This window comes from Sorex araneus, chromosome 1 (genome assembly GCF_027595985.1).
Source record: "Sorex araneus isolate mSorAra2 chromosome 1, mSorAra2.pri, whole genome shotgun sequence".
NCBI classification, from domain to species: Eukaryota; Metazoa; Chordata; class Mammalia; order Eulipotyphla; family Soricidae; genus Sorex; species Sorex araneus.
In genome coordinates, this window is record NC_073302.1 from 288,444,730 (window position 1) to 288,469,196 (window position 24,467).

At 47.2% G+C, this 24,467-nt stretch overlaps 1 protein-coding gene across 1 annotated transcript in view; it reads left to right on the forward strand.

Moving 5' to 3' along the window:
* The window catches only part of DNAJC3 (DnaJ heat shock protein family (Hsp40) member C3), a 48,679-nt gene that overhangs the window by 14,910 nt on the left and 9,302 nt on the right, over window positions 1-24,467 (forward strand). Inside the window, exons 2-9 of the mRNA XM_055138997.1 lie at window positions 1,946-2,056; window positions 5,634-5,758; window positions 7,880-7,954; window positions 14,918-15,070; window positions 16,624-16,805; window positions 17,579-17,698; window positions 22,267-22,372; window positions 22,467-22,587. Of these exons, the coding sequence (XP_054994972.1) occupies window positions 1,946-2,056; window positions 5,634-5,758; window positions 7,880-7,954; window positions 14,918-15,070; window positions 16,624-16,805; window positions 17,579-17,698; window positions 22,267-22,372; window positions 22,467-22,587 (993 nt within the window). The remainder of the gene's footprint in view (window positions 1-1,945; window positions 2,057-5,633; window positions 5,759-7,879; window positions 7,955-14,917; window positions 15,071-16,623; window positions 16,806-17,578; window positions 17,699-22,266; window positions 22,373-22,466; window positions 22,588-24,467) is intronic.

The window sequence follows — 24,467 nt, forward strand, 5'->3', positions numbered from 1 at the left end:
CACACTAGGAGTGGAATTGCTGAGAATATGGTAGATCTTTTTTTTGGGGGGCCACACCCCGTTGTGCTTAGGGCTTATTCCTGACTGTGCTCAGGAATCACTACTGGTAGTGCTCAGGGCACCATAGCAGTGTTGGGTATTTAAAATAGTGTCGGTAGTATGCAAGGCAGGCACCTTATCTACTGTACCCTCTGGCCCTTATTTTCTTTTCTTGCCTAATTTCTTTGACTAGGATTTCAACATTCTTGTTGAACCTCAAAGGAAAAACTTTTGAGTTTTTCATACTGAGCACAGCATTGCTGTGGGGTTGGCATGTATGCATTATATTACAATTTCTTCCTATTTCCATACTATTGAATTTTGAAATTTACAAATTCATATTGAATCTTTTTTTTCTGCATTGGTACATGTTTTTTATTTTTCTCTCATTGATATGTTACATAGCATCAATTTGCTTGTGTTGAACCATTGTGATCTCCCATTTATGGGCAAAAAACACTTGGTTATGGTATATAATTCTCAATGTATTATTAAATTCATATTGTGAAGATGTTGAGGATTTTTGCATCTGTTCATCAGAATATTGGCTTGTTTGTGAGTGAGTGTGAGCGTGAATGTGTGTGTGTACGCACGTGCATGGGCATGCGTGTGTGCCTCTTTCTGTTTTTGGTACTAGGCTAATGGTATTTGAAATGATTCCCGCTTTTGGGAACAAGTTTGACAACGGTGGGTATGGTGCCATCTTTGAAGGTTTGTAGAACCTGCCAGTGAAATGATCTGGTCCTTGTCTCTTGTTCCGGGGAGACTTGATTTCCGGTTCAGTCTGGACTGTTCGGCTTTTCTGTTTCCTCCGGATTCCGTCTTGGCAGGTTTCATGGTTCTGTGAATCTGCGTGTCTGTGCGGTGATTGCCTTCTCACACTCGGGCTGCATGGAGCCTAAGAGCCAGCCTGGTGTGGGGGCCTGAGGACCTCGCCCGCAGGGTGAGCACTGGGCAGGGGGCCGCCAGGAGGCTGCTGCTGTAGAGTGCTGGTGGCACAAGCCTCTGAGGGCAGGCGAGAAGAGACCATGATCGCCTTCTGCTTCCGCCAGCCTCTCCTCACTCTCCTGGCCCACGATCCTCCGCCCGGCTGTATCATGACTCTGGGCTCAGCAGTGGATGGAGTGGGGGCTGCAGGCTTGGCCACACATCCATGATGGGGGGATTGCATCTCAGGATGGAGCCGGCTGCTCAGGAACTACCCGTCCTGTTGCAGAGGGGCTGGTGTTTCGTGGGTCCGTGCGAGCTGGTTGGAAGCACACGTAAGGCAGGAGCCGTGGCTGCAGCCTGGGGAGTTTAATGTATAATTTTCACGAGCATACAAGCACCTGAGAAACACACACGCACACATGCACCGGGCCTGGGAGCATGCGGCATGGGCTGTGGGAGCTGGACTCGAACACGAGGCCCCGGCTTCTCCCAGCAGATTGCGGTAGTTTTTATTTCCAAGGTATTTTCCACTGTTTGTACCGTATAAGTGACTTATTTGTGATGGCTGCCTGCCCGTCACGTCTAGGAGTGCTAGCGGGTTTTGTCTCTTTTGCAAAGCCTGGAGAGCAGTAGATGCAGTAAGTGTGCTGTTACTGGCGCCAAGGTGAGATTCTAGTATCACCAAGCAGTACTAGTGTGGTGCGACGTATTTTACTGTGACCGTGTAAAGCAGTGTCCCATTGGTTTTGTGGACTGGCTCCACTCTCTTGGCTGATGAGGACGAGGTGAGTGTGTTTGGGGTTGCTCTGACTCTAAAATGAAGTGCTCTTTGGTTACTTTCTCTTGGTCACTCTTAGCTACCGTGACTTCTCTTCTGAGTCAGTGACTGAGGGAGATAACCGTATAATAATTTTCTCTTTAGAATGAGATCTTGACTCATAGAAAGTTAACTTTTTTTTTTCCCACTTGCTTTTAGGTGCTGAATGTGGAATAAATGCAGATGTTGAGAAACATCTTGAATTGGGCAAGAAATTACTTGCAGCTGGACAGCTGGCTGACGCTTTATCTCAGTTCCACGCTGCAGTAGGTGTGTATCTCGGAACCAGAAACGTAGTGGGCATGTTAGTGAATTCTAGTTAATGGCTCTTTTATTTATTCCTTTGGGATAACATTTAAAATGAATGTTATTTTAATGTTTAAAGGTGTAGTGGGATGTGGGTGAAACAGATTCATAACATGAATGTGTGACATTTGAGTCCTGATGTATCTGACATAAGAGAATAGTCCAAGAGACGAAGACGTAACTGCTTCGAGTCCCAAGAATAATCCAAGTTTGATTTTTTTTTTTTTTTGCTTTTTGGGTCACACCCGGCGATGCACAGGGGTTACTCCTGGCTCATGTACTCAGGAATCACCCCTGGCGGTGCTCAGGGGACGATATGGAATGCTGGGATTTGAACCCGGGTCGGCTGCGTGCAAGGCAAACGCCCTACTCCCTGTGCTATCGCTCCAGCCCCCCAAGTTTGATTTTGTTGTAATCTCAAGGCATTTTGTATTTTTCTGCCTTCTTAAACAGATTTCACTGAATATAGTTCAATTTTCTTGGTGTCTCAAGAGCATCAGTATCAGAGTTACTTTGGAGCCCTGGGAGGAGCCTGTGCCTCTGTGCCCCTTCAGTACTGTTCAGACCCCCTCACCCTTTGGGTGCTTACCTTAGTCTGTAGCATCAAAGATTCTTTGCCGTTTTTGATCTGTAGTTAATCTGAAAAATGAGATGAGCACTGTAAATAGATTTAGAGTTGGAATATAAGGGGCTTTCTTAGAAGTTACTGCCTGCTTTTCTGCTAGGACTTTCGGACAGTGATGCTTTTTGTAAAAAATAAAAATAATAATAAATTGGCTGTATATTCTGACTTTTATTTGATATGAATCAGTGTGACAAACCTTCAGCCCGCAGGGTAATGAGTTTGTGCGTTTTTAGATACTGTTGTGCTCACCGCAAGAATCATAGTATTGCCTATAAACAAAACATAGATTGTGGTTTGGCAATATTTTTCTGCTTGCTCTTGCTTAAACTCAGATAGCAGACCTAGATTTTTTTAGTTTTGGCTTTGCCACTGGGTATTGGTCAGGTGACGTAGGAGAATGTAGGCTTTTTCAGCAGTTTTCATTACCATCCCTCACCCAGCAGGGATTTTTATGAAGACCCAAAACATTTATATTATGATTCCTCTGAAAATAATGTATAATCTGAAAATCAAGACTTTCCTAAAAACAGATTTGCTGTATTAGTAGATTTGTTTTTGTTTGTGGCACAGACCTGGCAATAGCTCAGGGCCTACTCCCGGCTCTGTGCTCAGGGATTTATCCTGGCAGTATTCAGGGGGTGCTGGGGATTGAATTGGGGTCAGCTGCTTGCAAGGCAAGCACCTTAACCCCTATACAATCGCTTTGACCCCTGAGATTTAAGTTCCAAATAAGATTTTCCAAACCATGTGGAGTCTAAAAAATTTTTTTTTAAGTTTGTTTCAATAATCACCTTAAAAAATGGTGTCTAATTGGTACAACAATTTGTACAAGGCATTTTTCTTTCTTTTGATGTGAAGCGGCTCCTAATCAATGCACAGCGGACCCCAGTATAGGGGTCTGAAAATTGAGCTGGATGGTTCAGTGTTTGGGTCCCTGATGTTGGGAATGGGGGATATCGTGGTCACACCCAGTGTGCTGGTGGGGGTCTTTTTCAGGCTATACCTGGAGGTGCTTGGCAGACCCTCCAGATCTGTGGGATTTGGGGGTGGGATTTGGGGCCTCACACACCCCGCATGCACTCCAGCCCTCTGAGCTGTCTCCCTGGCCTGTGAGGGATTTTTCACGTAGATGTTAGCTCTGAGACCATGTTAATGCAAAGTCAACATGTTTTTATTGATTCCAGTTGTCTTGTGACATGGCAATTAATTTTTTTCAGTTACGTGTTAGATAAAATATGTCAAAAATATATTGGTTATTACTACTACAGTAATATTTGTAGAAACTATTGCCTGCTTTATGCTTAAAAAAAAGTTCTTCCTCAGGTCTTTGCAATGCATTAAGGTCTATGATGAAAATGATTTAAAATGATTGCTGATTTTTCTTGAGCTTTTATGTCATACAAAAATTCTTGAGATGGTTTCCCCCCAAAATATCCAGTAAAATACTGCTTTCCTTGTAGTAAGGCCCAAACATCATTTATTGGTATGTTTGGTCAAGGGAAGAAATGACGCACTGCTATCGCTCAGAGTTTGTCCAGTAGTGCTTTTTGTTCCTCATCATTTGGCGAGTGGCCGTGATTCTCGAATATATCTTCATTTCTGAGTGTAGCTTGAGACATTTGATCTTTCAGTTCCTGTGAAATACTGATTGCTCAGAGAAGAATTACTGTAGAAAATGAAGTCTAAATTGTGTGTTTTGGGGGGCTGGAGCGATAGCACAGTGGGTAGGGCGTTTGCCTTGCACACGGCCGACCTGGGTTCTATTCCCAGCATCCCATATGGTCCCCCGAGCACTGCCAGGAGTAATTCCTGAGCACAGAACCAGGAGTAACCCCTGGGCATTGCTGGTTGTGACCCAAAAGCAAAAAAAAAAAGTGTTTGGGGAATATATGGGAGATAGTAATGTGGTGATAAGGTGTCATGGCATACTGAATTTCTTAGGAGATGTGTATTTACTAGAACAGACCTTCAGATACTCTGTTTTACTTGGCATCAGATTTAATTCTTCCCCTCCCCTCCATTCTCCTCTGCCCCTCCATTCCCATCCTCCCCCCATCCCTCCTTCTCTCTGTCACTCCCTCCCTCTGTTTTGTGGGCTATTGGGGGGGTGCTGCTGAGAGTCCAAAGCCCTGTACTGTCTCCGGCCCCTGTGGTTTGGGGTTGCATTGCCCTATTGACCGGTGATGCGGAGCACTTTGCTATTTATCTGCGTATCTTCTTCCATAACTGTTGTATCACCTGTTCTCTCCTCCTACCTATCAATTGTACTTTAATTTTTGATGCCATTAATAATGATTTAAAACCACAGCCCTTAATGGTGATATCCTGTATTGTCATAGAGATTTCCATATTGTATTATTTTTCAAATGATAAGACCAAGAGTAGAAATTTTAGAAGACTTTTAGTTGTGCATCTTATAATAATGAACATGTGTATGTAAATATTAAGTTTTAAAAAGATGACTTGATGTGGTTAAGATCATTTGCTTACGTCCCCCCTTTGCTGAGCAGAAGTGAATTAATTCATAAGCCTCATTCATCCATTTGGGTTTCTGCTGGTTTCTTTACTCACTCTCATTCTCATTTTCCTCCTGGTTTGTATTTTTCTTTCTTCACTGCCACCATGTACTTGGCATTTCCTAGGGGGCAGAGATGTGCATCAGTATGTCGGTTTAATTAGAAGTCTAGGTTTCTGAAGTCCTGTGATGAGAATATTTTAGAAAAGACAGAGACTGAATTGTCAACTCACTAAAGCAATGATTCGAATACAGTTCCCACTCCACACCAGAGGCCGGCCAACTTTTCTCTCAAGGGTAAACCCCTTCGGCTCTGCGGCTCTATGGTCTCCGCTGTATATTCTTCTTCTTTTTTTGAAAAAGGAACTTTGAGAGCCAATAATTTTTATTTTCACTTTCAGATGGCGACCCTGATAATTACATTGCTTACTATCGGAGAGCTACTGTCTTTTTAGCCATGGGCAAATCAAAAGCAGCACTTCCCGATTTAACCAAAGTGATTGAGCTGAAGATGGATTTCACTGCAGTAAGTGCAATTTAACCTTTTTTGAAAGGAGAATTTAAGGGCACTTGGAAGCGGTCGTTGGTTTCTTTAGGCGAGGCCTGGCATAGGAGGCGTGTTTGATGCAGTGGACTGGGCAGCTGAGAGAATGCCCCATCCCTCGGCTCACAGGCCAGTGAGAAGGAGGACCAGTGGAACCCGGGTTCTTTAGAAGCGTGCCAGTGCTGTTCGCTTTGTAGCTCGGAAGGTGACTCTGCCTGGCGGCTGGAATGTTGGGTGAGGAGTGAGGCTTGGGGGGGTGCCGAGGGTGGCGGTGGGGTGGTCAGAGGCCGTGTCAGGTGACTGGAGACAGTCTCAGTGATGGTGTAGAATAAAGCTGAGGGAAGAGCCCCGTTGGACTGTGGGGAGGAGGCAGTGCTGAGGGAGACGGGAGCGCCCAGAACCAGCGCGCACCCGACTGGGTGGTGGGACTGACCGGAGAGGGAGAGCCTGACCACTCACACGCCCGAGTAATGACCTCAGGTGAGAAGCCCTGCTGCTTTCCGCAGTAGTTTGATGACTCCCGTTTTCTGAAAAGGATTTAGAGAACTGATTTGATATGGGCAAATATGTTGTTCTGAAACATTTCTGTTTTTTAAAGATGAAGTCCTCAAGTATCAGATGTTTTCATTTTCTTAGCTCTATGCACAACCTGTCACAACCTGTTATGTAGCTGGCATTATAGTAGCTATTGGCGAGTCAAGTGGTTTTATCAGGGACATTATATACTGTATAACGAATACATTTTAGTGGATTATCAATGTGGCTTCCATCTTGAGTAGACATTCTTCATCTTCGAGTTGGGCTCTTTTTTTGTTTTGTTTTACTTTTCTGTAGCTTGGATAGCACGGATATAATAGCATCTGCCTTTCTGGCTTTGATATATAGTGACTGTGCCATCACCAAAGCATCCAGGACCCTCTGCCACTGCCCTTATGCCACATCTAGTCCTTCTCGTCCCCCCTGTCGCAGTCCCTTCCCCCCACAGAATTCATGTTCTTGCACGAGATGAAATAACTCAAGTGAAAAGAAGAGGAATAGAAAGATGGAGGGACAGCAGGCACTTTGTGTCAAGAGGGGAGAGATGTCCTTCTGGGCATAATGGGATGTGTAGTTGTAGAACAGTTTTCAGAGTTTTAGTAAAGTCCACACGACACAGCTTTTATGGTAGTAGCAAAAATATTTGAAAAAATGAGATGTAATACACATACCATCACATCCACTTTCTTTCCTTACTTGTGGAATGATGCGGGCAACCCAGTCCAGGGTCTTATAAGCATCAGGAATGCGTTCTACCACTGAGCTGTAGCTCAGGCTCCTACTTCACTCTTTTTTTTTTTGTTGGCTCTTTTTTGGGGTCACACCTGGCAATGTGCAGGGGTTACTCGTGGCTTTGCACTCAGGAATTACTCCTGGTGGTGCTCAGGGGACCATATGGGATGCTGGGAATTGAATCTGGGTCGGCCGCTTGCAAGGCAAACGCCCTACCCGCTGTGCTATCGCTCCAGCCCCATCACTCTTCTCAAGGTGTACAGTTCACTGCCATTTGTGATTCACATGGGTTTGCAAGTGTCGTCACTCTATAGTTTTAGAACATTTTTATCTCCCCCAGAAGAAACTCTGCACCCATTAACAGCCACTCTCCGATTCTGCTCTGGATCTTCCTGTCTCTATGGATTTTCCTGCTTTCCATTCTTCCTGTAAATGAAGTTTTCTTTTGTGTCTGACTTACTTTCCTTAGCATGTTCTCAAAGTTCATCCATGTGACATAATATGAATCAGGATTGTATTCCTATAACTGAACAATACTGAATTGGATAGCCATATCATATTTGCTTATTCATTCACTACTTGATAGGCATATTGACTATCAAGTCTTTTTTGGGTGGGGCACAGCTAACAGTGCTCGGGGTTTATTCCTGGCTCTCTGCTCAGGGATCACTCCTGACGAGCTCGGGGGAACCCTTTGAAATGTCACGGATCAAATTCTGCTTGGCTGCATACAAGACACGTGCCCTGCTTGCTGTACTGTCCCACTGGCCCTACTCTTTGCGGTTAAAGACATAGAAGTACATAACACTTGGGATGTCCTTTCTTTTACTCCAGGCAAGGTTACAGCGAGGCCACTTATTACTCAAACAAGGGAGACTTGATGAAGCAGAAGATGATTTTAGAAAAGTGGTAAGTTCAATTTGTATTTGTCACTGTGAACATGTTGAGTGGGCATTTTGTCCCTGTTTCTGGGTAGTAAAACATTTAATAATTCTGTTGCCAAAGTGGGGACTACTTGTTCTGTTTAAGAATTACAGTTCCTGAATTGATATTCAGTGACTAACCTCCAAGAATCATATCAAAAGATGGAAGGAAGGTGTATGAAATCAACATACAATTCTTTTTTCTGCTTTCTTCTCCCTGAGATTCTAGAGGTGTCATCTGAGCTCTTCTAAAAGTCCTCTGAGTCACTTGGGAAACCTTTCAATTGGAAAGGATTAAAGAAACAGATACTTACAGAGGAATGTTCTAATCTTTCATATGACTACTTTACAAGAAGTAAAGTGCTTTGGATTTGTTGTGGGGATGGTACAGAATAATTAAAATTGAAGGGGACGTATCTTGAAACCATTTCAGCAAGTCATATACTGACCAGTACACTTATGCTCTCATTTCTTTGAAGACTTGAATTTCTGCTCTACATGGATTTTTTGATTAGGCTAAAGAGGATATATAATATATATATAACAGCATGCCTGCCATCTATAATTTGCCTATTTGGGTGTTTAGCAAAATGCTTACTGTGATAACCGTGGTGAAAATAAAACTGGAGCGCGCGCGCACATGCGCACGTGTGTGTGTGTGTGTGTGTGTGTGTGTGTGTGTGTGGTGGGAGTGGGTGGTTCTGGTGTGCCCAGGCCCAAGCCTTGTACACTGCAAGTGTGTTAAAATCTATCAGGTGCATGAGCAATAAGGCTGGAGAACGTGTTTCCTTCTTGCTAAGTGCTGAATTCTGTTCTTCAGTATTTCTTTCCAGTCACAGTTCAGGGTAGCCCCTCAGGATTAAAGGAGCTCTGTGGACTGAGTCATGCTTTGCGTGTAGGAGTCCTGGGTTTGAACCCCAACATTGCACGGTCCGTCGTCAGGAGTGGCCTCCTGAGCCACTCGCTCAGGCCTGCACTCGGCCTACCAGCCAGCCAAAAGCCAAACAGTAGAAGCAACAACAATCTCCAGTGAAGCTTTAACCCGGCTCGCTTCTCGCTGGGCGAGCCGGGCAACCTGTACGAAAATGGTGTTCTTGGCTCTGTCTTCACGTAGGTCTTTTCTGTAATCAATACTTTCCCCTCTCAGAAACAAGGGGCCTTTAAGGGACTTTCTATCTTTAGATCTTTAGTTCGGTTTGTGGTAGATTTCTGCTAGTGTGTTTTAGAGACGGCCCTTTCTGCTACTGTATTACATTCTCCCTTGAGAATGTGCTGCCATATTGAACTTTTAAAAAATTTTTATTGAGATGATAATGACAGGTTCACATGCAATTGTAGGAAATAATGTCAAGAGGTCCTGTGTTTCCTTAGCCCAGTAACCAGTTTTCTGCAGTGCTAACTAAATGGTAGCACAACCGGGATACTGATGTTGACGCCGCCTGCCAGTCTGTTCATGATCCGAGCATCCCTTTCGGCGAGGATTTCATTCTGTGCCCTTCGGTGCCTGCTGTTGTACTCAAGATACTGAACAGGACAGTCACTGCCATAAAGACTTCCTGTTCTCTTAGAATCACCCGCTTCCCACCTGCTACACCTTGGCCTCTTACCCAGGGTCCTCCCAGCAACTAATTTGTCACTTATTCCTGAAGTTCTGACATTGCAGAGATGTTCTATACATGGAGTCAAGTATAGAGCCTTTTGCAGCAGACTTTGGCGAGTGCTTTTTTGTGTGTGGGGGAAGGAGACCTCCCTAGTGGTGCCACTGGCCACCGGGTCCACATCTGGCAGTACTCAGGGGCCCGTGCGGTGCCCAGGCTCCAGCCCTGGGCCCTGCACATTCCAGTCTGCTCGCCAGCCCTGGGCGTTATCTCCCGAGCCCCAGAACTGATTCTTCTTGCCTCCTTATGCGTCTCTGGAGATTTGTCCAGATTGTTGCATTTAGCTTATTTTATTTTATTTTTTATTTATTTATTTATTTATTTTTTAGATTTTTGTATTTACTTGTGCATCTTGATTAGCTTATTTTAATTGCTGATTGTTCTGTGGTTGGTGTCTGGCACATTTTACTTATCCCCCATCAGCTAGTGGACATATGGATTGTTCCTACTTTTTTTTTTTTTTTGCTTTTTGGGTCACACCCGGCGATGCACAGGGGTTACTCCTGGTTCTACACTCAGGAATTACCCCTGGCGTGCTCAAGGAACCTTATGGGATGCTGGGATTCGAACCCGGGTCAGCCGTGTGCAAGGCAAACGCCCTACCTGCTGTGCTATTGCTCCAGCCCCACCTACTTTTTTTTTTTAACTTTTATTGAATCACTGTGAGATGGACCCTTACAAAGCTGTTCATGATTAGATTTCAGCCACACAGTATTATGACACCCATCCTCCACTAGGGTCCATTTCCCAGCACCAGAGTCCTCAGGTTCCCTCCCATCACCCCATCCCCCACCTGCCTGCCTGTATGATAGGTGCTTTTCTTCTCTCTCTCTCTCTCTCTCTCTCTCTCTCTCTCTCTCTCTCTCTCTCTCTCTCTCTCTCTCTCTCTCTGTTTCTCTCTGTCTCTGTCTCTGATTCTCTCCTTTTGGGCATTGTGGTTTGCAATATTGATACCGAAAGAAAATCCCTTTACCTACTTTTAACCCTCAGATTTTGTCCAGCGCGATCACTCCCAGCTATTATTGTCATACTGGTCCTTTCTCTGACTTACCTACCCTCAGCCCACACACACTTGTGGTTAGTTCCAACCATTGGCCAGTCTTCCACGGAGGACTGTTTCTCCCTCCCTTCTTGTGATTAATAATAAAACTGCCCTGAACATTCGTCTACAGGTCTTGGTGTGAACATAAAGTTTTCCTTTCCCAGGGATAAATGCCCAGGAGTACAATTTCAGGGCTGTACAGTAATTACATGGTAATTACATGTTTAGTTTTCATAAGAAACCACTAAATTACTTTCTCCAGTGCATTCTTTCTCTCCGTCTTTCCAGGATTGGTGATTGTCACAGATTTTTTTCTTTCTTTTTTTTTTTCTTTCCGATTTTTGGATCACACCCAGCAATGCACAGGGGTTACTCCTGGCTCTGCACTCAGGAATTACCCCTGGCAGTGCTCAGGGGACCATATGGGATGCTGGGAATCGAACCCGAGTCAGCCGCGTGCAAGGCAAACACGCTACTCACTGTGCTATTGCTCCAGCCCCTGTCATAGATTTCTTAGTTAAGTCCTTCTGATGGGGTGAAGTGATAACTATTGCTTTAACTTAGATTTCCTTAATGGCAGTGACCTCATTTTCCACTTATAAATCTTTTAAATTTATTTTTTATTTTTTTGGGGGCCACACGAAGCATGCCCCAGGTTGACTCCTGTCTCTGTGCTCAGGTATTGTTCATTGGTGTGCTCGAGGGACCTTACTTGGTGCTGGGGATCAAACCGATGCCAGCTGCACGCAGGGCAGGTGCATTACCCCTGGGCTACCTCTCCAGCCTTAAACATTTTTTTCTTTTTAAACTGAAATATTCGTTCTGTTGTCCATGTTCTGATGGGAGTAGTTGCTTTTATAGTGTTGTGTTTTGAGTTTTCTCTCTATTTCACATACTCGACCGCCGGTGCGTCTGTGGTTATTTTCTCCCAGTATGTGTCATGTCTTTTCATCCTCTTGAGTCTTTCTCAGACTTAAATATTATCATTTGATCAAGTCCAACTTACTGATTTTTTTCCTTGATGGCTTGTATTTTTGGTGTCGTATTTAAGAACCGGTGACGGGGACCGGAGCGGTAGTACAGCAGAGAGGGCGTTTGCCTGGCATGCAGCTGACTCGAGTTCAGCCCTTGGCACCAGCACCCCAGAAGGCTCCCAAGCACCACCAGAGGCAATCCCTGAGTGAGGCCAGGAGCCGCGTCAGAGGATCGCTGGATGCGACCTAAAAAGAAAAACAACAAACTCTTGACCAATTAAAATTTCGTTTTGATTTTTTTCATTTAAGTCAGTGATCTGGACTGAGTCAAGTTTCGTATAACGTGCGACTCTAAGAGGTTTAGATGGTTTTACTTTTGAAAGAGCCATCGGTCCAGCAGCATAATTTAAAAAGACTTGTGTGTGTGTGTGTGTGGGGGGGGGGGGTGGTCACACCCGTCTGTGATCAGATCATTCCTGGGGCTCAGGGAACCATATGGGATGTCAGAGATCGAACCCAGGCTGACTGGGTTTCAAGTCAGTCAAGGCACAGTCGCTCTGCCCTGATTTGAAGACTTTTGTTCTTTCCTTGAACTGTTTTTGCACTTCTGTGAATACTCAACTGGGGCCTGGCAGAATGTTCTAGTGGGAACTAGAAGTAGGTAAATGTGAGGCCCTGCTGTGGGATATCCGGCACCGATGGTCCCCTGGACAGTGCTGCTGTAGCCGAGGTGGCCCCCGAGTGCCAGTGATGTCGACCTGGCAGCCCCTTAGCACTGCTAGAGTGACCGTAGTGGTCTCTAAGCGCGGGGGGGCCCAAGAACTGCGTGCCAGCCTGAGCACTGTTACCAGGCCCGTACCGCTGAGTGAGGGTGTGGCCCTTGGTATAAACTTTCCCTACAGCTTCAGTTCGTGTGCAGAGAACTGGTGGAAATACCCTAGAAGCCAGGGAGCGGGCTCCCTTTAGCTCAGCTTTGCAGAGTGAAACGGATTCGACTCCGCTTAGCCGCTTCCTGGGCCGCTGTGAGCACCACGCCTTGTGACGTGTGCAGTTCATGCGCTGTTGGAAGGTCTCCCGTAAACTGGGATGGTCTCGAGTCCCTGCCGGCTGCTTGCCCTCGCAGGACGCTGGTTTGGCAGCGGTGCTTGCTGCAGGCTGCCCAGTGCTTCCGAGCTTCGCAGAGTTCCCCGTGTCCCAGGGCACACCACGGCAAGGCAGAGTGGAAAGTGCCGGAGGGCTGCTGGCGGGGAAAGCCCGCCCGTGGGGCTGGAGGGACGGAGGCGGGGCAGGCACTGCCTGGGCGTGTGGACAGCCCAGTCTGATTCCCGGCCCGGGGTGTGTCCCCGGAGCACAGAGCCGGGAGCAAGCCCCGAGCCCTGCTGGGTGTCACCCCAAAGCGGACCAACAAAAGACCCCCAGGAAACAGTCTCTGTTGGGAGAGAGGTTACACTCGGGTGTTACGGGCTCGCTGGGGCCCTGCTCCCATGCCGAGGGTCAGTCGGTGCCGCGTGGACAGCTGGGCAGTTGGCGCCTGGCTGGGTTTACGCTCCTCCCGCCAGCCCCGAGCTCGCTGTGCTCTCTCTTGATGCTTGCTAGCCTGGCTCACCTGGTTGGCGGGAATAAAGGCATGCAAACATGTGCAGCTGTATGCCTTTGTGTATGTGCTGAGGACATTCCGCCTCGCCGCCCTTCCTGCCCGTTCAGTCTCTCAGCCTTTCCCTCCGCTGCCCTTGCCCCGGCCGCCCCCACCACCCGCCCTTCCAGTTGGTTTTCATTTTTCTTCCTTATTTCACTCTGAATGTTTCTTCAGAGATATCAATATGTAACTGCAGTGCGTGCTTTGTTCTTTTTTTCTGTTATTTCTTCAAAAATTTAACAGACATGCTTGAGAGCTTGTTATTTTGTTTGCTTCACTTTGCTTTGGGGCCACGCGGAGCTGTGCTCAGGGCTTACTCCTGACGTGGGGAGACACCATCCGGGTGCTGGGATGGGGCTGGGTTGGCGTGTGCGAGCTCAGGGCCCCTTCCACTCTATTTATCCGGCCCGCGCGCGTGAGAACTTTCAAAGGTTTTTACCTTGAGCGGCCTCCAGAGACACAGAGATCTTAAAAGCTTTGACTCAGTCGCCGTTCCCCACCTTGGACTTGATTTTTTTAAAAAATGGAGTTTTTCTTCTTTATCACCTCCCTTCAAATCAATATTTTTGAGTCGTTCTGTTCACAGAGAAAGCAGAAAGAATGATGAAGGCAGATTCTAGAAGCCTCTGTGAATGTTGCAGTGTACCTCAAGTCGTATTATTTATTTTCCTGTTGTGAGGCAGAAATATTACATCTGTATTACTTTCCTCTCCAAACTCTAAGTTAAGTAAGACTGAGCAGGTGAATTGAACAATGAACAGGTTCACTGACTTGAATCGAATATACCGTCTGGAACAACGAGCCAGTGAGTAGGTTTTATGCCAGAGTCCAGTTTCATTTTGCTCTGAGAGAAGTGAGCTTATGGCTTGGGCCACACTCAGCAGGGCTCTGGGGTTACTCCTCGCTCTGTGCTCAGGAGTCACTCCAGGCAGGCTCTGGGGACCATATGGGACGCCGGGGATCAAACCCACGATGGCCGCGTGCAAGGCAAACGCCCTCCGTGCTGGACTGTCGCTCCGGCCCCTAATGTTGTAACTTGGATCTGGAATCTTTTTCTCTATCCTAGAGTCTCTAAAAACAGCCTGCTCTCCTTGTCAGTTTCCTGCCCAAATCACTTATACTTGAAAAGTATTATGGAAATCTAAGGAGGAGGTCAAGTCTGGGCTCCTCGAGGTTCTAGCGCCGTGGGGAAGCGTGTGGCCACAGTGCTCTCCTGTGCCTCCGGTCCAGATCTCTTGGCCACAGTGCTCTCCTGTGCTTCTGGTCCTGATCTCTTGGCCACAGTGCTCTCCTGCACTTCCGGTCCTGATCTCTTGGACACAGTGCTCTCCTGCACTTCCGGTCCTGATCTCTTGGCCACAGTGCTCTCCTGTGCTTTCGGTGTGTATCTCTCGGCCCCCTGGTATGCTTTGGCAGGGCTGCGGGTCTTTCACTGGTGCCCCACAGTTCACTGTGGGCACAGGCGGTTCCTCTGCAGCAGTGTCCAGGCCGGCCCTGCCGCCTCCCAGGTGCCCAGCACCGGGGCTAGTCTGGGACCACTCCACCCCGGCCCAGTATGCTCCAGCGTGTGGAAGAACCGGCTCGCAGGGCGTGTGTCACGGGCTTAGACCTGTCATTTACTTTATCTTTGTTCTTGTAGCTCAAATCTAATCCAAGTGAAAACGAGGAGAAGGAAGCCCGGTCCCAGCTCCTCAAAGCTGATGAAATACAGCATCTGCGCTCCCAAGCTCTGGAGGCTTTCGAGAGTGCCGATTACGCCGCTGCTATAACCTTCCTTGATAAGATTCTCGAGGTAAGTCACGCCGATGCTGTGGTGGCGAGCCGAGCGCTTTTGGCTTCCTCTGCGCCAAGGCAGATGCCTTGACATGTTGTATGCTAAAGAAAACCCAGGTGGGAGGAAGTCAGATGGGGTCTGGGGTGTTCAACTTTTTTTGGTTTCTGTGTTTTTGATGGTGTATATATAGAAAAAAGGAATTAGAACTTAAGGTTTCCATAAGTCTGTTGAATGTGCTTTGGATGGAAATGAACTTCATTACACACTTTGTTATTTTTGTTTGACGTCACATTTTTTTTCAGGCAACTGAATTCTAGACATTTAGAGAATGCAGTCAAAGATGAAAGGGCTGGTTGAAGAGAAAGAAAAAAATAGTATTTCGAAAGTAGAGTGTTCAAAGTGAGACATTTCTAGGGAATAAAATAAGGCAGATGAGCTAATAAGATCCGGAGGTTTCTAAACAGGGAAACCTATGTTTGGAATTTGCTTCCCTCTGAAGAACTTAATGACACATGGTTACAGATGGAAATCTGATAAAAGATCCGAGTGGAGCAATCATGATTCATATTTATCATTTTTTGGTGTACCCGATGCGTCCTGTCCTCCAGATGTGGCAGAATCTCGTGATGTCTGTAAAATTGGGTGTTTCCTTGCTAATCTTAGGAAGGAAACTGCGATGTGGAATTTATATTTCACTGGGTAGTTTTTTTAATACCCAATTAAGGAAAAATAAAGTTTATTACATTTTTACCTTGTGATAGTTACCTCTGTCTAGTTTGTTGTCTGACTCGGAGATCGGGGCAGGAAGAGATGATTCCTCCCAACATTCACCGAGTTATGCTTTGAATTAAAATAGAACTGTCAACTTTTCCACGTACTTTTTTTTTTCGTGTGTGTATATGGTATAAGCACTTAATTCCCAGGAGGTGACATTTTATAAAGAGGAATTTCATGTAGCCATTAACAAAACACCAATATTTTGTGAATCTTACAAATTTCAGCCTAGATTTTATTTTTTGAGACTGCTAGAATTGTTGGTTAAGTACAAAAAATGACTATGGGATTTTCTCTTTGAAATCAAACATACCTTACATCTAATAGTAAATGTGCTCTTTTTTTTTGCTTTTTTTTTGGGTCACACCCAGCGATGCTCAGGGGTTACTCCTGGCTTTGCACTCAGGAATTGCTCCTGGTAGTGCTTGGGGGGACCATATGGGATGCCGGGGATCCAACCCGGGTCGGCCGCGTGCAAGGCAAACACCCTACCCGCTGTGCTATCAATGCGCTCTTATTTTCAGAGTTTTAGAGATATAATTGAATAGTTTCAAAAAGGCTCTTTAAAGATTGTTATTTAAGATGTTCTCAAAGAATTTATATTGTTGTATACATCTGTTCATTTTTGTCACATTTAAATGAAATTTTGAATACTGTTGCTATTGACAATAGAATAATCACAGGAGTGGAAGATATTTTGTGTTGATAAATATGTAGATGAACATACTATGAGGCTTGAAGTATGAATGTGAGTAATTCACTATGTTTTAATGCCTTTAATTCTTTTGTTTCTCAAGGTTTGCGTTTGGGATGCAGAAATACGGGAACTTCGAGCCGAATGTTTTATAAAAGAAAACGAACCTCGGAAAGCAATAAGTGACTTAAAAGCTGCATCGAAACTGAAGAATGATAACACGGAGGCCTTCTATAAGATCAGCACCCTGTACTACCAGCTCGGGGACCACGAGCTCTCTCTCAGGTGCGCACGCGCAGTAAGAGAACCCCACTTCCATTCAGAGTCAGTAAGAGGGTGGTTCAGATGTTTTTTTTTTTTAACATTCTCAGCGTACTTGTGTTATCCCTCAGTTCTCCTTCCACAGTTTATTTTCTTGCTAAATAGGAGGACTGTTATGTTTGCAGAAGCAAGATGGAGCGCTTAGCTCAACTTGCCCGTTTGCTTGGCGCTGGCAGGTGTGTGACCCGGTGCCTTGCTCTGCGTGAGTGTGTGGCCCATCGTGACACCAGTAGTCTGGCTTATGTTTAGTGAAGTAAGGCCGTTTTTATGAAAACTCTTGTTGGGTGGACACGAATCACCAAGTCACAGATACTTACTGTTGAGTTTCAGGCATGCATTGCTCCAACAGCCCAGTTTCCCTTCTGCCCCCTACACCCCGGCTCCCCTCCTTGGCAGGCGTTTCCCCTCCGCCATTGTCCCTGGGTTCCCTTCCCTAACCTTCCCCCAGCCTCGGCCAGGCAGGCTTCCTCCTCCCAAAGACCAGTTCTGCTCTCTGTGAAAGTGAAACTGACTTGGGAAGCTGTGAGGGGAGGGAGGGGAGGACCCGGCTTCTCCCGGAGCAGGCGCCGGGAAAGGGGCGAGCCAGCCGGGGAGGGGCCCGGGGGAGCACGGGCTGGAAGAGCAAGCCAGGACATCCTGTTGGCTTGTTCCCTGTACCGAGATTGTCTGTAGTGTAGAGAGCTACTCACTGGCGACTGTGACATGCCCGCTTCTCCTCTTTTTAAATATCTGAGCAGTGAGGTTCGTGAATGTCTTAAGCTCGACCAGGACCACAAGAGGTGTTTCGCACACTACAAACAAGTGAAGAAGCTGAACAAGCTGATCGAGTCGGCGGAAGAGCTCATTCGAGACGGCAGGTAAGAGAGTTCGGGCACCGTCCATCGCCACTCCTTTCCTTTCCCAGTGGGCGCGAGAGAAGACTGAGGGCTCTTCCCGCTGAGCCACTGCAGGGGGAGTGTCCTGAGGCAGGACCCCAGCTGGGCTCCCACTGGCGTGCCCGGATGACTGTAACCGCCTAGGATTCTTCCTAGCTGATCTGCTCCAGTTTCACCCCTTCCTTCCTGGGCCTTGCCTATCTCCTGCCTTGACTATGCTCAGGATGCGGACACAAATCCGATTCCGATCCTTGGTCTTAGCTCAGGATGCAGAGTCAGATGCAGGCATATATAGTTACTACAAAAAAAGTGTGCTGGACTCAGAGTCCAGAGGGCCAGAGCACTGGGCCTGCATGCAGCCGGCCCAGGTTCCCTCCCCAGCAACCCAGATAGTCGCCTGAGCCTGCTAGGAATGATCCTAAGTGCAGAGGAATGATCCTAAGTGCAGAGCCAGAGCCGGGAGTAAGCCAGCCCCCGCCCCCCCTAAAGAAAAACCCCAAAACCGAACGAACAAAAGCAAAGGTGGGGGTGGGGGAGCTGATGTGCTTCCCGGAGGAACAGGTGTGTCCGGGAGATGCAGAGGTTTTCTCTAGTACAGGAATTCTGGGCCAACGGTACCTTGCTCCATCACCTGAAAAATATCCTCCCGCTCCTTTCTGGTCTCCGTGATTCCTGCTGAGGGATTCATTGTCAGTCTGATTGTTTTCCTCCTAAGAGTAAGGTATCATTTCCTTCTGATTGCTTTCAAGATTGTTTTTTGTCTGTAGTATTCAAAAGTTTAATGGTGTTGTATGTACATGTGGCTTTCTTTTGGGGTCACCTTAGTGTCTAGAATGTGTGGACTGATAGCAGATTTGGGTACTTTTCAGCCAGTTTCTGGGATAACTTCTCCACCCTTGTTTCACTTCTCAAGGTCATTGACATAGCCCCCTAGAGGCTCCTGTTTCTATTTTTCATTTATTTTCTGTCTGTTGCTCTGGTTTGGGAGTTGGGCTGGTCCTGGTTGCCTGTTTTCCTGGTCCCCTCCATTCTGCTGCTGAGCAGATCCAACCGGCTTTTTATTTTTGGTTTTTATAGATCTCAGTTCTAAAAATTTCATTTCAGGCTGGAGCAGTAGTACGGTAGGTAGGGCACTGATCTTGACCTCAGCCGACCTGGATTTCATCCCTGGCATCCTATATGGTCCCGCGAGCCCACCAGGAATAGGCCCTGAGCATCACCGGGTGTGGTCCCCAATCCCCCCCCCCCAAAAAAAAGAAAATTAAAAATAATTCCATTTGGGTATCATTTTTATTTCCTCTGCTTCTTTCCTGGGGCCTTCTGTTTTTCTCATCACTTTAAACATATTTGTCATTGCTGGTTTTTTTCCTGGCCACTTTATAAACCTTTCTCAGGCCATTTGAACACGTCTGTCCTCACGGTGCTAGAGTTTAATGTCTTTTTCTCATTCCCTGGTTCTTGGTAATGATACTTGGCTTCCCATCGAAACCTGGACGTCTCCATGGTATGAAACCAAGTTTTCTTTAGCCCTTCTCTTCTGGCTGGCCTTTCCCGTGCTGCTGGCCCCGAGAGGTGGGGGGTCCTGTCGCAGCCATGGAGCTAGACTTTGTCCCCTGCCTTCTTGGCCCTCAGAGGGCACGGGTCTGTTCTTCCTGCTTAGTGCAGGAGAGCCAAGGTTTGGGGTACTCATTTCTGCCCGGAGATGGAAGTTCTGGATCCATTTCTTTCTTTCTGTGGTTCGGGGCTGGACCTCTTGGTGTTCATCGACTACCCTTGATTCTGCGTGTGGGACTTGGTCCCAGTGTGATGAGGGCTCAGTGGAGCCAGAGAGGAAAACCCCAGTGAGCACTGAGCACTTCCTCCAGCCCAAATATTTTCTATCTTAGTTTTTTGTTTGTTTTGGGGCCATACCTGGCAGGATGCAGGACTTACTCCTGGCTCTGCACTTGGGGATCACTCCTGACTGGCTCAGGGGACCCTGTGGGGTGCCAGGGATGGAACCCAGGTCGGCCACATGCAAGACAAATGCTATACCATGTCCGCTATGCCATCACTGCGACCCTCCAGCCCTAATTTTGATCTGCTTATAGTTTTCACAGACTCTGTTCCATTTCCCACCTCTGGTGGCCCATCCTGGCAGACTAGCGGAGCACCGGCTGGGCTGTGGGCACTGACGGCTTGCTTCTCTTTAAAATCTCATATTGAACCTGTGCTTTGTTTGTTTATTGGCGGGAGAGGGGAGAATTGGGTCATACCCAGTGATGCTCAGGAATTACTCCTGGCAGTGCTTGGGGGACCATATGGAATGCTGGGGATTTGAACCTGGGTCCGCTGGATGCTAGGTAAATGCCTCACCCACTGTCCTATCACTCTGGCCCCTAAACTTGTGCTTTTATTTTATTTTTTTTTATTTTATTTTGGCTTTTTGGGTCACACCCGGCAATGCACAGGGGTTACTCCTGGCTCTGCACTCAGGAATTACTCCTGGTGGTGCTCAGGGGACCATATGGGATGCTGGGAATAGAACCTGGGTCGGCCACGTGCAAGGCAAACGCCCTACCCGCTGTGCTGTCGCTCCAGCCCCCAAATTTGTGCTTTTAAAGCAGCAGTATTTCAAGTACTATGAAAGTTGCAGCCCTCTGGAATGGTGCCACAGTGCCAGGTAACAAGAGATCTGTCTGTCTTCTTTCCGTTTGCCATCACTGGGAAGATCGCTTTGTTCTTAGGGCATCCAGCTCTCAGAATCAGGTTTGGTTTGTTGGCTTTTTAATGCTGAGAGATCTTTCATTGTTCTTTGAAAGTAGAAAGTGGAAGCTGGGATATGAAGCAGGTCCCTTCAGCTGGAAGTCCGTGCCCTGAATTTCGAGGATGGACATTCTTTATGTGCAGCTGTGTATTAGGGGGCAGTGCCACCGCGTGCCACGGTGCACAGACCAAGGGTGGAAACTGACTGTGGATTCCTGGCACTGCTGCATGCAAGTCAGACAAGAACCTGGTGTGCCGCTCAGTTCGACAGCCACGAGCATGCTTGTTCTGTGAAGGGATGGCCTCACGTTTGGCTCTGGATGGTGATCACAGTGTGTGTGCTCTGGCCTTGACCTCCTGGGAACGCTGTAGTAACCGCGGATGCAAACGGGGGTGGGCTGAGTGGTTTGTTGATGTTCTGGAAAGGGGGTGGTAAGCTCATAAATAAATTTGGGAGCCTCTGCTCTAGACTAAGAAGGGAAACCATGTTTTTAATTTTTTATTTATTTTTTTGCTGGGGCTACACTTGGTGATGCTCAGGGATTACTCCTGGCTCTGCACTGAGGAATCACTCCTGCTGGTGCTTAGGAGACCATGTGGGATACCAGGGATTGAACCCAGGTCGTCTGCGTGCAAGGCAATTAGCCTTACCCACTGTAGTATCACTCTGGCCCTAAGAAGGGAAGAGTTTTGTTTTTTGTTTTTTTTTTTTTAAAAATCATTCTTTATTTCGACCACCAGGTGGAGCCCTCTGGATTTATTTAATCTCTAACACAGCAATATAATAAAAGCCTTCATTGTATCTTTTCATTTTTAAAAACATTTTATTTTTATAAAGTTGTTCAATGATTTATTATATAAAACAATGACTTATTACATACGGTATTCCAACATCAATCCCACCATCATTATTTCCAATTTTCTCACCACCACCCCACCTGCCCCAACAGCAGGTCCTAAATAATTCAGTTTGTATTGTTTGGTATGAATAATTCACTAAAATTGATCAAAAAATATTTTCTTAGAAGAAAGTGTGTGAAGATTGTTGTATTTCACAATGGAGCCATTTAGCCCTTGTATCAGAGATTACTAACAGGTTCTTACAGTTTAAGCGTGTGTGTTAATATTTTCTAAATCGAGACTGGGTGCCTTCTCCTTCATATCCCATCCGGTGTGGTTGCTACTCCTGGTACATCAGCGGTGTGGAATATGAGATGTCGCTCTAGGGATTCTAAAATTCTGAATGGGGTGATGCAGTGGGAGTTAAATTTTTAAATGAATGGTGACTTTGAGGTCCAGAAGCGTCTCCGCAGCTCACTGATCTCCTTTGAGATGTATTTGTGATCACAGCTGGTGAATGAGCTTTTATGGCACCAGAGGCCGTTCATGGGAGTGACTGCCAGGCTCCTGGAAGAACAGGGGGCTGGGGGAAGTTGCCCATTCCCCGACTCTGTCAGACCGGGAGATTTCAATCACAGAACCCACATACCTGAGTTTTTCAGCAGATTCATTTCTGGATGAGGCTTGTGGAGTACAGCTGTGCACATGGCAGAGATTGGGTTCTGGAGGTTTTTGGCTGCCAGGGCTCTGTTTGGGCTGGTGGTGGGCTCACACGCCCCCTCTGGGGCATGGGGTGCCCCTAATGAGACTCAGCCTGGCGCGGGGTCTCCGGAAGGGAAAAGTTTTGAAGGTACCTGCTCGTGCAGGTGACTGTCAGGCCACGTAGGAAGCCACAAAGCGGCTCCTTTCTCTGGCTCTGGAAACAGAATCTCACTGTTCCTCCTCCTCCTCTGTCCCTTTCTCAGATACACTGATGCGACCAGCAAGTACGAGTCTGTCATGAAAACAGAGCCCAGTGTCTGGGAATACACAGTCCGTTCCAAGGAGAGGATCTGCCACTGCTTCTCGAAGGTGAGGGTCGCCGCATTCCCGGAAGTGTCAAAGGTTTGCAGCCTGCGGAGTGGCCGCTCCTCCCTGCAAACCCTTTCCTCACGTTTTCTTTCAGGACGAGAAGCCCGTGGAAGCTATTCGAGTGTGCTCGGAAGTCTTGCAGATGGAGCCCAACAACGTGAACGTTCTGAAAGACCGCGCAGAGGCCTACTTAATCGAGGAAATGTACGACGAAGGTAAATGTGCAGGGTAGCAGGCAGCAGCTCCGTGCGGCTGCAGGCACCGTCAGCCTGGCTGGCGTCCTTCTGTTGAAGCAGAGAGGCCTGGGAAGGTTGGTGAGTGCAGAAAAATGGCAGAAACTGACCCCAGAGGGTACACCGCAGGAGGAAAGACGTCTGCTGTTGAAACCAGCTCCCTAGAATAGGAAACTAAAGGCGCCGGGGAGATAGTATAGTGGGTGGGGGGCGCTTGCCTTGCACCTGGCAGACCTGGGTTTAACCCCAGGAACCCGCAGACCGCCCCAGAGCCCTGTCAGGTGTAATTCCTGAGCAGTGAGTCAGGAGTAAGCCCTGAGCACCGTTGGGAGTGGCCCCCCCCCCCCAAACTTAACAAACAGGAACATAAGAAAAAAGAAAAACATTTTAAACTACGTTTGTTGTAGATAAGCTAGTAAGCATAAATAACAAAGTAGAAAATTGAGTTGACAGATCTCATTTCACCCAGAGGTGGTCACTCTCTTTTGGGATTTGTTTCTCCAGCCTTTGTCTGTGCGTGCACGGATGCACGTATGGCGTGCATGCACACGTGACAGTTCACTCGAGCCGCACACTGTCCCTGAACATGCCCGTGGGCCCACATAGAAATGGGCAGCCCGAGAGCTGCTCGCCCTGCCGTCGGGGAGCTGGGGCCACGCGGGTGGTCGTTACATGTTATTAGGCCCGGGGGGAAGACTGGGAGCTCTTTGGGGCAAGATAACTAAGGTATCTACAGGCATAGACATTGAAAAAAGAAAAAAGAAACCTTTCCATGAGATGGCTTTTTACCGGAAGTGAGCCTTATAGCTTACTGCAAACTTTCGGTTTTCAAATCAGGTAATTTTTTTTAATTACAAAAAAAATTTTTTTTTTTTCCTGATAAACTCGATCAGTGGTACTTGTTTCCAGTTGGGTGCCCAGTGTTTAATGAATATCTGCAGCTATTAGAAGTAGTATGCGTTTAGTATACCTCAAGACAGGGCATTTCCCCTCCTGCACAGGAATCGGTGCTAGCAGCAGATAGTTCTGCGTGCCTCTGAGGCTGCTGCCCAGGTCAGAAAGCACATGGAGTGCCCTTGCAGCAAGACCACAGCGGTGCTGAGGCCTGAGACTGGGCTCCGGCCCACTGTGGGCTGGCCCCTCTGCTACCCCACCCCCTTTTGGGGTGTGTGAGCCTGGGATCGTACCCTGGCTTTGCTCAGGGCTCCCTCCTGGTGTGCTGAGAGCACCCTGTGCAGGAGTGGGAACTGAACGTGATCTGCTGGTGCACAGCACGGCCGTCACCCTCGTGTCCTCTCTCTGGCCCCTGGCCTCTGGCGGAGCCTCGTTGTCTGTTTTCCTGGCTTCTCGTAATTGGAAGAGTCCTTGCTCTTAAATGGTTTCCTAGGACTGGTGACAACTCTGGTTACTGCTGTGTGTAGGACATTTTCCTAACTTGGTTCTTGATGTCTAATTAGAGCCTGAAATGTATGCCCTCAGAATTCACACGCTCACTGTTCGTGAGTGTTTTCGTGAGTGTTTCCGCAGGTACGGTAGTACATTTGTTCTTTCCGCTTGTGAAACCACTGTGTCTGCTCAGTGAAATGGCTCCACTCTTGAATCTCGTTTGTTTCCGGAACTCTTCAAGCTAGTTTTGTCGGGGCTGGAATGATAGCACAGCGGGTAGGGCGTTTGCCTTGCATTCGGCCAACCCAGGTTCTATTCCCAGCATCCCATATGGTCCACTGAGCACCACCAGGAGTAATTCCTGAGTACAGAGCCAGGAGGAACCCCTGAGCATCGCTAGGTGTGACCCAAAAAGCAAAAAACAAAAGATGGTTTGTCATCTGTACTTCATCATCCATGTGAAATGAGCGATACCC